General features: G+C 40.7%; 1 protein-coding gene across 1 annotated transcript in view; it reads right to left on the minus strand.

Annotated features, from left to right (window-relative positions):
* The window catches only part of rab14l (RAB14, member RAS oncogene family, like), a 47,774-nt gene that overhangs the window by 7,590 nt on the left and 27,096 nt on the right, over window positions 1-13,088 (minus strand). The window contains exon 3 of the mRNA XM_084325300.1: window positions 12,535-12,588. Coding sequence (XP_084181426.1) covers window positions 12,535-12,588 — 54 coding nt within the window. The remainder of the gene's footprint in view (window positions 1-12,534; window positions 12,589-13,088) is intronic.

The following is a 13,088-nucleotide window of genomic DNA, read 5'->3' on the forward strand; positions in this document are numbered from 1 at the left end:
GCTGCACAGCTCCACATTATCACCTCTCACCAGTCACACCACTTGGGCAGAACTACTCTCCTCATTCAGTAGTCATTAGCTACACAGCAAAAATCACTATTAACACCAAGTCTCAAAATAGCCTGACAACATCTGACAAGTTACAACACTTCCTGTCTGCACAAGTGGGCGTTACATATTCACTCACTTCATTAGCAAAAGTGTGACACTTTTAATTTGTGTATTTATGGAGATGGATTTAAATTATTTCTTGATTCTGCTGCATTTACGTGATGTGTAACACAACAGCGTCTAGTGTGACGTGTAACATGTGTCGCACCAGGCAGCTTTCTAAACAATAATGGCAGGTGAACCGAGTGTTGAGGAGCTTCTTCTAGCCGGCACATTTATACCACTGTTCAAAACGCAAGCAAAGTCACTGTGCATCGTATACAACCTATTGATGCGTAGAAAGGCAGATTCGTGCAAGCAACCGTTTCTGCACACATAACATCCTCAAAACGTCCACTCTTGTCCCGGCATGCCGGCTGTCCCTTTCACACAGGCATCGATTTGGCAATGTGACTACCTCTGTTGTCGGCGTAATGCTGAAAAAACGATGCCCACCAAATTCTGTGTTTGTACCTTTTATACAGAACGACATTGCAGAATACTGGCGTAACATTCCCACCTTGAACAGGCTGTGTAAAAAGAAACTGCTCTGCACTTGGACTCTCGGTGGCATGGCGTAGCAGACAGTGTCAAGAAATAAGGGCGGAGTCCGCTATCTTTGTATAGATGTTTTATCTAATAAACATGTTTTATCTAATAAAATAAAGTTTTCAGTCTGTTCATCTCACTTCAATAATTTTTATTGCAGCAAATGGGATTTTCTCAAGCAGACGGATGTCAACACTGTAATCTGTGTTGCATGTACCTGACAAACTGTATTACAGTTACAGTCATATTCCAACCTAACTGAATGCATACGTGTGTGTGCGTTTGTGGACTACTGTACTATTACAGGTATTGAAATGAACAATGCAACTTCCTTATACAAAAAAAAAATACAAGAAATAATAATAATAAATATCGATACTTGGCGTCCTTGTATCGATACAGTATCGCCACGTAAAGTATCGCGATACTATACTGTAGGGATATTTCCCCCCACCACTACTGTTTAAGAGACAGAGTTTCTAAAAGAGAGTATATACATTTGAGGGGGAAGAAACTTTATATTGGAGGGGGTTTGGACATTTACAGGGGCCAGTTTCGAATTGCAGCCTCCTGTAGGTGCTCTTTGAGAGCGGTCTTTAACGCGACGTGGACATTTAGGAATGGCGAGGATGCAAAGCATGTTAGATGAATTTGACCCGTTGTGGAAAAAAAACAACAGGCACTTATTTCGGGTCGCAAAATAGGCGGACTCTGGAGCTATACTGTAACGTCTACACACGCTGAGCTACGGTTGTTGTTGCGGCCGGGCGGATATGCTCACCAGGGGATTTTCAAAATAAGAGTATCGCAATATGAATCGATCTTTTTACGTTGCATCGATCCTATTTGATAATTGATAATAGATCGATCTGGATCGATGTATCGTCCCACCCCTACCCACCACAGTATATTTTAGGTATTTCTCTGACGTGTGCTGACCTAAATGACAAGGAGGCACTGCCACACAATACAAAGTCAATGCAGAGCGCTGGAATGTTTTCCACTGTATGGGTGGGACCCATTTGCCCTCCGTCTCCATCAACCATATTTGGTGTCATATTTAAAAGCAGGTAAAGAATGATTTATCTGCTCGTCCTTGGTACAACCGCTCGCTTGTGCAACCATTAAAATGTATTTCAGAAACAAATACAAATATTAAGTCAGCAGCCTGGCTGATATGAGTGACAGTATACGCCAGAAAATGGACCAGATTTTTACTTGAAATGCATGCTGCAACTGATGAAGTATGCAGAAGACAATTCACAACACCGCAATTCTGTCCAAGAGATCAAACTCTAAATAGACAAAAAAGAATCAGCTCTATGAAATACAAGCCCGTCTCATACAGTCCCTAATTATCGTTGAGTGTTTTTTGTTGCTGAAGCAACTCAACACCTGGGCCATCAAGAGAAGTCCTGTTCTAGTCAGTTGAAATGTCCGTGCAATTTTTCTTATGTGGGTAAAACAACTAGAGCGTTTAAATCTAGAATCAGTGAACACAAATGTTCAGTCAGAAATCTAGATGTCAAGTCATCTGTAGCTCGAAATTTTTCTAAATGCAATCATGCCGTCAACGATCTGAAATATATGGGACTCGAGCTAGTCAACAGGCCCTCTAGAGGGGGAGACAGGCATAAGCTGCTATTGCAACGCGAATGTTATTATATCCATTTGTTCAATTGCATTGAACCAAGGGGAATGAATGAAGAGAACGTGTTAACCTGTTTTCTATAATAAGTGACTTACCATCATTATTATGATTACATTATTATTATTATTATTATTATTATTATTATCATTGTTTTTACGAATGAAGAAATGTTTTCCTCCTGTTTTTCCTTCTCTTATCTTAAGATAATTTTAGTTTGCAAATATTGCAATGGGCTCATTTATTTAGCCCTATTAGCTATGGTGAAGATGGTTTATTTTGTTTCTGGTAATTTTTGTAATTTTTCACATTGACTTCACATTATAATGTCCTTCCTAGGGTCAAAGTTGACCAGCAATCCCAGGCATACCTGTATTGATGTCACTTCCTGCCCACCTTGTATATAGCCACCATCTTTTCAAACTAATATTGCTAGCCATTAACACTGAAGAAGGAACACCTGTTCCGAAACATGTCTGTTGTATTCGGCTGCGATTAAAAATTGTCGAAACCTGAGAGTGCTGGTCCGGCTTCCTGCTTTTTTTCTACTTAAATCTTCGGGATTGCAGCACCCAGTGTCAATTATTGAGAGCGCGGTCTAACTTGACTTTCTGTTCTAGTCAGACAAATATCATGTTTGTCATAAACAACTCCAACTCCCAGCATGCCTCAGTCCCTGGCTGCCATGGCAGACTTCCACATCACTGGTAAGCCTCCCTCTCTCCATAGTGATGAGAGTTGGCCTTTCTGCTGTGATTAACCTGCATCAACTGCTCTCTCTCTCTCTCTCCGTCTGAAGCAGAATGATACTGAGACAGCCTGGCACTGGGTGCACTACAGCCACATCTAAACACAAACAGCTCAGCAGTCAAGTTAGCTTCAGACGCACAACACAAAATATAGCCTACAGACAGACGCACATGTCTAAGTAGTAAACTCATCCAGAGCAAACATGCACCTTTTTTCACATGCGAGTGCCATCACACACACACACACATACATAACACATAATCACACAAGTATGCACACATAAACATACAATCACAAAAGCATGCATGCATAAAAAACACACAAGCATGCACTCATAAAACAAACACACAATACACATCTCCAAGATTTTTGGTTGTTGATGTAGGTGGTTGAATGTATGCGTCCGTGTGTGTGTGTATATCATCCTGACTTCAGTACAACTATTAATTAATGAAATCTTTACATTTACATTAAATCTTTATTTCAAACTTGAAAATTCATTGAGGGCAAGCCCTCATTTTCAATGAGGTCAAGCATACATACATAATAAATACATGATAAATACAATAAATATACAATAAATGCAAACATAAGATTTTGTTACAGCCAGTATTTGGTCAGTATTGTCATTTGGACAAGCAAAGCCATTACTTTAAGTTGCAGGCAAGAAAGACAAAGCTGTCCTGTTGCAGGTCACAATACAAATTAAAAAATAATTTATTATCGATGTTATTTTTATTATCGATTATTATACAACGAACAACGGCATGCAAATTTCTCGATTCTGATTGGCTGAAACAGTCAAGTTACACATGGGTATTTGTAATAACCCCACGCTCTTGGTCCCAGGACCCGCCCACAACCGAATTACTATCACTCCGCTGTGCGAGTTTTTAGAAATGCAAGCAAGATGGCAGACAGTAAACGTTACGAAAGGATATGGTGATAGGGACAAAGACTAAATGAAAAACGATTCTGTCACGGCGAATGTGTTAGTTTCTTAAACAATGTTGGATGATGTAATTGATGGGTCATTGTGGAACAAAATAAAAATTGCGCAAATTGATTGATTGATTAATTGCAAATTATTATTATTATAAAAAGAAAAATTTACCTACTTTCTATAGAAGCAGCTGGGAGGTGTGCCGTTTTAAGTGAGCGTGGATAATTGAATTGATTGATTGCTAATTTTATTACTGTGCGCCTGGTTTCCAACTGGTTAAGTTTAGGCAGTAGGCACTCTTTCGAAGTCGCTCTCTTTCGAAGTTGGTTACGGTTAGAGTTTGTCTTTAGAACAGGGCAATAGACCACCAGCCCTGATTCCAAACTCTAACCTTAACTAGGGATGCACCGATATGAACATTTGTGGCCGATACCGATAGTTCAACTAACACAAATCGGCCGATACCGATACTTGTGGCACAAAAACAAATTTAATATTAAAAAAAGGATATTTTTTTTTATGAAACTACTGTATATTTGTATGTCTCTAAATGTTTTGATGAATTGAAAATGGAGGACCCTTATGTAAAAAAGCCGAAAGTCTTTTTCTGGTCTTCATCCTCCAGTCTTAGCACTGTTGTTGTATTGCGCTGTACTGTATTGTACCCATTCTGCAATCTGTTAATAAAGTTTTCAATCAATCAGACAAATGTATAGAAAAGCTTTTATTACAACCATATAACAAAAAATGATATTATTGTTTATGAAAATGTTTTAGCCCTATGCTTGACTATTATTTTAGGCATGGCAACAAATAAAATAATAATAATAAAATGAATAAATAAAATATTAAATAAATAAATAGGCTACACGTCTCTCTTTTTGTGTTAAAAATTGTGCTCACCGATATGAACATAGGCCTCTTTACTTACTTAAAAAAGGAAACATCAAGAAATATGTTTATGGTATTCCATCATGCCATGTGTGTTTTTTATATATTTTATAATGCTCATGATTAACCTAACAGACTAACTTGACTAAAAAGACTAAACATTTTATGAGTTTTAAGAGTTTAAGAGACAGCACTCACTGTATCTCTCTCAAACAAAGCTCCATGTTCTCCAGTAATATCTCCATAATCTGATATGAGTTTGTCAGGTACAACAGAACAATTTTGATTGACAGTCGATTGTGCCCCACCTCCTGCTGTTCTTACCACCAATCGGCAAGCGCGTATTCGTTTTTTACTTCCGGGAAGTCCGCCATTGATTTACACACGCGAGCGAACCACAACAAACTTACTGTAGCTAATAAAGTTAGCTCCCCGCGGCCCACAAGTAGACTACCAACGCTCCGCAGGAGTACTAAACGAGGCATAATGATTTTACTGCAACGAATGTTATAATAAAAGCTTTTCTATACATTTGTCGGATTGAAAACTTTATTAACAGATTGCAGAATGGGTACAATTCAGTACGGGCTCTCTGAGCAAAGGAAGGAAGTGAGAGATATGAATGAGTAATGCTTGCTATGGTCGGGTATATAATATGCTGATGTTATTGAACGTGTAACTATATAACGTTAATGCCACAAAACGAATGCCTTTGTTAATCATAAGTAACTTTGATGCAGTAGCGTGTGTGTGTGGGGGCAGGTTTGTGCAAGTCGCTTGACTGAAACTTTTTTCAACGTTTTTTTGAACATGTGGACCAGATTGACGAGACACAAATTGACGGATATTTATCGGCAAATTTGAGCTTATCGGCCGATGGGCCTATGGCAGTCAACAAGGCACTTATCGGCCCATACCCCACCGATATATCGGTGCACCCCTAACCTTAACCAACTTCAAAAGAGAGCGACTTCGAAAGAGTACCTAAACTTAACCAGTTGGAAACAAGGCGGACACTACAGTAATAAAATTAGCAATCAATCAATCAATTCAATAATCCACGCTCACTTAAAACAGCACACCTCCCAGCTGCTTCTATAGAAAGTAGGTTTAAAAAAAAAAAAAAAAAAAACTCTTATAGGGCAAAGAAAACTTTATTGTTTTCCCCTATATAGGGCAAAGAAAACTTTTTTATTTGCGTTACCTACTTTCTATAGAAGCATCTAAGAATGAAGTTCTATAGAAAGTAGGTTCAAAACAAAAGAAAAGTTGGATGTGTTAGTTTGTTGGATGTCTAGTTGAAAGACAGTTGGATGTGTTAGTTTGTTGGATGTCTTAGTTGAGAGACAGTGAGAACAGTTAGATGCACTTCCGAGCTGCTTCCACATGGAGGCAACTTCTTTTAATTTTTTTTTTAAACTACTTTTTCTGCGAATGGTTCTCAATAAATCTTTAATTAATGTGTTTATTGTATAGCAATAAGGTTGGATGAATGCGCCAGTTGTATAAAAGCCATTACACCACGTGCAGTCGTGGGTTGTGAGAATTAGACCATGCCTAGGGGGGTCTAACGACCACCCCTAGTAGGCATGGTCTAATTCTCACAACCCACTTCTGCGCGTGATGTAATGCTTTATTAACCCATTCAGTGCCAACCACGAGTATAGTCGGGTAAACTCGCCATCGCTTGAGTGCCAATCACGAGTATAGTCGGGTTTTAATCGGCATTTCTTTTATTAGCGATATCCATTCATTTTTCATCCATCCAGCCTGACGTTATCATTGGGAATGGGTCTGAGCTCGCAAAGGGCAAATACCGCCGCCTATCGTCTCCCGGATGGTATTGCACATCATATGAATGGATTGGCTGGGACTGTGCATCAAAAAAAGAAGTCCGGTCCAGGTTTTACTTCTCGGGCATGCAGCTGGATACGATTGCATTAACTGGGGAGACTGGGAGCATCGTGGATTATGTGTTTTGGACTATAATGTTGGATCAATGGACGCGATCGATATTTGGAATGGCGATCAGGAATTGGATTAATCTTTTTGCATGACATCAGATGTGAGGTAAGGCCTTCATGTTACGAATCTTGGGGTAATCAGATGTTCCTTTCTCCGCCATCGGAGCGTGTGTGTGAGGTTCGCGCCGACCAAAGTACGGAGAAGCGATTTTTCAGACCCCGCTTCTCTTCGTGCATGAGGACACATATACTATCGATAATCTAGCGTTTATTTGAAAACGATTCATGAATCAGCTGAAAAATGACAACGTGTTTTGTGTATTCCACTAATGGGCTATTACCTATTATCGTGTGTCTTTCTCTGGAATTACTAGAAATCTACAAAACTATACTCATTCAAAACGGTATAAAACGGAAATGTACAGATGAAAAAACAATCTGTTTCGTACATGTTGACTGCAAGCAAGTCATTGATAAGCGACGGGTGTATTAGACCCATAGCCATAATTTAAGATATAGTTTAAGCGTTAACAAATATCCCCGTCCTCCCACTGATTAAAGCGCTGGCCTACAAGCCCTAATTTGGTCATATCCGGCCGGCTCTGAATGTGTTAAAATATATCACGATAATTATCGTTATCGTTTTATTGCCCAGCCCTAGGGTCCAGATGTCCACTCCAATAGACAAGTAAGATAAATTGGGTAATCTCCAATTATGGCTTTATATAGAAACAGATGCCTGCCTCTCTGCTAGAGAGGACCATCCAACCCCATTATACAGAACACAATGGTGAGTACCATAACTATCACCAGTGATAAATCTAAATGCTGAATGATATACATAGAAGAGTGGAAGCAGCCATATGTCTTAAATTACTCCGTAGTCCAAAGGACATAAAAACTGCTTCAACAACGCCCTTTCTGCTAATCATAGGGAAGCTGGCTCTATTCCTATACAAGAAGCCAATATTTTGCCGCAGTTTACTGGCGAGAACGGCCACATGATATTAAAATGTAAATGTTGTATTCATTTCATTGAGACTCTCAATATCAGACCGAATCACAGTAGATACATGCAAGTCACTGTAAACAATATCTTTGGCTTTAGAAAGCAACATACATTTAGTCTTACTAGCATTAACACATCGACTGCCAGCCATTGTACTCATCAAAGTACCCAGTCTGCCACCATTGAAAGCCTATGGAGATGTTTACCTTCTTTGCAGGGCTATAACTTTTTAAATTGTATTGCTATATTGACATTACTATGGCCCATTCAACATCGATTATCTATCGTTCAGGATGTGGGAACGTTATACTTTTTCATTCATACATTGTTGTGTTAATACCTTCTAGAATGTTTTTAATCTTTTCTGCTGCAATTCCAAAAACGCTAGTTATAGGCCAAAACGCATTATATAGATTATCGATTGCCGTTTCCCCCCCATACACGCTACACCAAAAAACTCAAATGTATATGATCGGTATACATTATGCCTCATCATGCGCGGAGGAAAAGGGGGGGGGGGGGGTGTCGTTTATAATTCCCCGATCATCAGTATATGCTTTATGTAGGTTGGGTGGATATATTGATCAGATGGTTTGCAAACAAGGAAACGCACAATCGGGTTGAAAATAACGTTATATTCCTCTTACCGTGGGCCAATGAGACTGGCGGTGAAAGATCCCAAGTATACGACGCCGATCGCCTAGGTCCATTTCCGGTTTGTATGTCGCAATAAATGCCGAAATCATATCGATTATTACGTTTAGAAAGCGATCCATTATGTACATACATAGTGTCTGTCGGGAGTCCCGTAACAAGATGCGACTGCCGGATGAGTTTCATCGATGCACCGATGGCACTTCCTGTTGGCAAGTGTAACTCGCCCGACCATCCACCAGGCGGCGGTATTGAGCCGTCGTTGCAGTCACATCTAAGGTCCAGCTGCAGCACCGCGGGTGTATATATGAATTATGAATGCCATGGCGAAAACAATTTATATTGATCTAAAAAACGCTGTACAGCGATCCTGGCGGTCAACGCATGGCGGCCAATAACGCTGGAAAGCGATTTTGACGACCAATGTGTTAACACATTGAATGCCATAAGCTTCCCCCATCCTTCACTGTCTAGCGCCAGCTTTTCATGACCATTTCCGCGATATTTCATGATCTTTGCGGAGCTATTGTATATTCTATATTATAGCTATGGAAACAATAGTGTGGCTCATTTGACAGACACTATTTCTAGTCCAACATGTAATAAATAGTTTGTAGTTTATTACACGCTAAACATCGTCCATTTCCAAGATAATCCAGTCTTTTTCCATAGATTGCGAGATGAAACGCGTTATATGCAATAAGCCCAAACCGTTCTGGTTGATCCCCTGAAACCCCAAATCAAAAAGTATATACCATGTATACATGTGCCTTCACAAAATTATCAAGGGGGGGAAACGATCGAAAATACGATCGTTACAAAACGCTTGGTTTATGTTTCGTTAGATAAACATGTTTCAGGTTCGGTAAAATAGACATAGGGGGTCCTTACCTTAGCCAGAAGGTAATCCAAAAAGAATAATTCCAATGATCCCATCGGCGATCGCGATTACTCGTTTATATGTAATTACATGCGTTTACGGGACACTATAGGTTTTGAGGCGAGCAGATCTGCTAGTGATTGCTTTGGAAGAGCTCCTCCCCCTCAGAGCGAGTCTCGATAGTCCGGTTCATTCATTTACACTCCTGTTCCCCTTCTATCAGAGTTCAAAAGGTAGGCAATAGGGCCACCTGGGCCCAGAAGTTCAAAACTTGTAATCCCTATCTGATTGGATCAGATTTGTATTCATTCATTTAAACTCATTATGAATTGAAAATGGGGGAACCTGATGTAAACAAGACGAAAGTCTCTCTGGTCTGCATCCCCTTAACAATTGTGTGTATTGAGCTGTACAGTACTGTACCCATTCTGCAATCTGTTCATTAAAATTTTCAATCAATAGGGATTCAATGTTTTGAACTCCTGGGCCCTGGTGATATTCGATCGGCATTGCAATTCCAACGTAGGCAGATGAGCCAGGGACCGTCGGTAGTGTGATAGTAAAGGGTTAACCTTCTGTAGTGTGGCAGTGAAAGGGTTAAGCACCAGATTTAGAATAATAAGTGCATCTCGCAAAGAGAGTTGCAGATTCTCAATGGCCAGTCTACGGGTGGCGACCCAAAGTGGGGCTGCAGGTAGGTGACAGTGGCAGTGGCGCATTGGCAAAAAGAAAAAAAACTCGGATTGAGTTTTCCACCCAGCAGCTGTGTGTTTGCCATGTCTCGCCCCTTCATCAATGGAGGCCGACACAGTATTCCAATACACATCTCACTACATCCTGCGCATTTATAATCGCAGGAGTGGGGTCTAGTCTTTTGTGTGTAACCTGGACTCGCAATGGATAGGTTTGTTGTCAGAAGCGGTGCCGGTTGGCCACGATGAAATGGGCTCTGCGCCTAACCAGCTGCTATACCACACTGAAGTGGGGTGGCTATCTCGAGGCAGAGTATTAAATCGCCTTTTTTAACTCTGAGAAGAGGCGCAGATTTTCCTTGCAGACAAAAACAACCCATTGGCAGAGAAATGTGCTGATAATGAGCTGGATTAAGACTCTTGTTAGTGGCACTCCAGGATAATCAGCTGAGATTTTGGGGTATTTCCTTGTTGGATTTTTGTAGCAACAAATTATTTGAAGCCCATCATCTGTAGCCACTAGAAGGGCTCATTGAACAATTTCGGAGAAAGAGCACAGACAATTTGGACAACTGGATCAAAGATCCGTTCATTATGCATGACGCAGCAGGCCACTGTCTGAGCAGCCAGGAAGCGCTCAATGATCTTTCGTGTGACGAGCTACTGAAAGTCAAGTTCACTGGACAGGCCCTCGCAAAGTTCTGGATATCAGTCCGGAATGAGTACCACCCAGTTTTGTGTAATGCTGCGCTGAGAAAGCTGGTCCCCTTCGCATCAACATACCTCTGTGAGGCCGGATTTTCAGAGTAGAAGTGGATCTCCGCCAAAGCGCACGTGAATAGGGATGGGAATTGATAAGATTTTATCGATACGATTCCATTATCGATTTTGCTTATCGATCCGATTATTTATTGATTCCCTTATCGATTCCTGATACATTTATAATTTAAATAAATAAATTGGAAATGCAACAGAACTAAGCTGGTTAGAATAACAACATGCAACTTGACATTTCTGATAGTCATTTATCATTTATTGTTGAGCCCCCATGTCAGAATTTTTTTTAATAAATTAACTACCGGTATACACTTAGATAAAATAAATAATGTATTTGAGAACTAATTTAATCTATTGAACTGTAGTTGCATTCAACAGGTCGTTATTGCAAAAGAGAATTTGTTAGCAATAACCTATACCTGTATAAATAAAGGCCAGCTCAGTGTTCGCTCTCTGTCTCTCTCTGCAATGAGCATGGCTATTTAGCTAGCTAGCAGCTAACGTTACTTTACCATGTAAATGAATGACTAGGATGCAAAGCACTTTCAGTTTTCACTGCACACACAAAACGGTCGCAATATCGAGCCCTTTAGGTTTTTCCTAGTCAAGGAATCAAATAGTCTGCTATGGCTGCATGCATGGCGCTGACGTTATTGTTTTTAAATGCGCAACTGTCGGAAAAACATGGCATCGATAAGAGGAATCGATAGTCACGGAGGCATGCGATTCCAGGAATCGGACAATTGGGAACCGGTTCCCAATCGATTCCGATTCTCGATTCCCATCCCTACACGTGAACGCATTTTCTTTTCATGTTCTGGCAACATTTTGGCTAAATATGCCTCGTTTTATAAATGTGTATACAGAAACAATTCTGTTGCTTTTGTTGATAATATTTATTCATTTAATTGATAACAGTGCTGTAATTTCATTTTCTAATAAATATGCATGATCAAGTTCAACAACGTGTGCTTTTATTTTGATATTCCTTATTTCCACGTTGAAATTGTGGGGTTGCCAAAGAAAATCCTAAATAAAATGGGGTCGTCGTGGTATAAAAAAGTTTGAGAACCCCTGCAATAGACAATAGTGTCATTCGCATAAAGATGAACTTGACAACGGCTCAGAGATTAGACGATATTATTAATATAGATGGTAATACAAGCACACTCAACCACCTACATTGTCAACAACCAAAAGGCAGAGGAACTCTTCACAACTGACATTCAGACTCTTTTCAAAAGCTGTGTGTGTGTGTGTGTCTGTGTGTGTGTGTGTGTGTGTGTGTGTGTGTGTGTGCGTAGTGCCACTCGTCTCTGAGCCATGCAGGATGTGCTGGTGGATGAATGAAGAGCAGCATCTGGCTTGTTAATAGTGCCATTAAATAACACTGGGGGAATAGTGACGGGAGGCTGCAGCTGACTTCACACACACACACACACACACACACACGAAGAGTAATTCACTCTTGTGCTCACCCTCTCCTTCCGAGCAACTCACTTCCTCCGGTGTATAAAAGGGTTCTAAAGAGATTAAGGCACTCCAGTTGAACTTCACATCCACACGTTCACTCTCCCTCAGTCACAACCCACACACACAGTCAGTAAAGATGCAGAGCAGTACTTACATTTCTTCTCTGTGAACTGGTGAAGCAAACATGACTTGCCTACCCCCATGTCCCCTGTGGAGAGAGAGACGAGAGAAAGAGAGACACAAGTCAAGCATGACAGGAACTCAGGAAGTGAAATGCAGTCGATCCAAATCAAACCCCCTGCTCCTTCATATCAACAGGACAGACAGCTGATCGCTCCACTGTGCGCTCCGACAGGCAAGGCTAAGCCACACGTGCTACGCTGGGATAAGGAGCCACAGTTTCGTTTGGTATTCAGCCTTTCCTTGCCAGATACAGACACTTGTCTCTGTGCTCCTATGATGTCGTGGCAGATAGCTTCTCTTCCCCCCCTCCCCCTACGGACGGCGTTGGGAGGAGAACACCAAGGTGGGCTGCCAGCAACTGAGCCTCAGAGGTCAGTGGATGAGAGGGAGAGAGAGCGTCACAATGTCTCTCAAGAGGCTCATCTTTATCTGCTCGTCAAATCAATATCGACTTGAGAAAGGAGCCATCTTGGTTAACGGCAGTGTTCATTTAGTAAATGAGAAATGACTAAATATGGTCGTCAA

Source organism: Notolepis coatsorum, assembly GCF_963971535.1.
Source record: "Notolepis coatsorum genome assembly, chromosome: 11".
NCBI classification, from domain to species: domain Eukaryota; kingdom Metazoa; phylum Chordata; class Actinopteri; order Aulopiformes; family Paralepididae; genus Notolepis; species Notolepis coatsorum.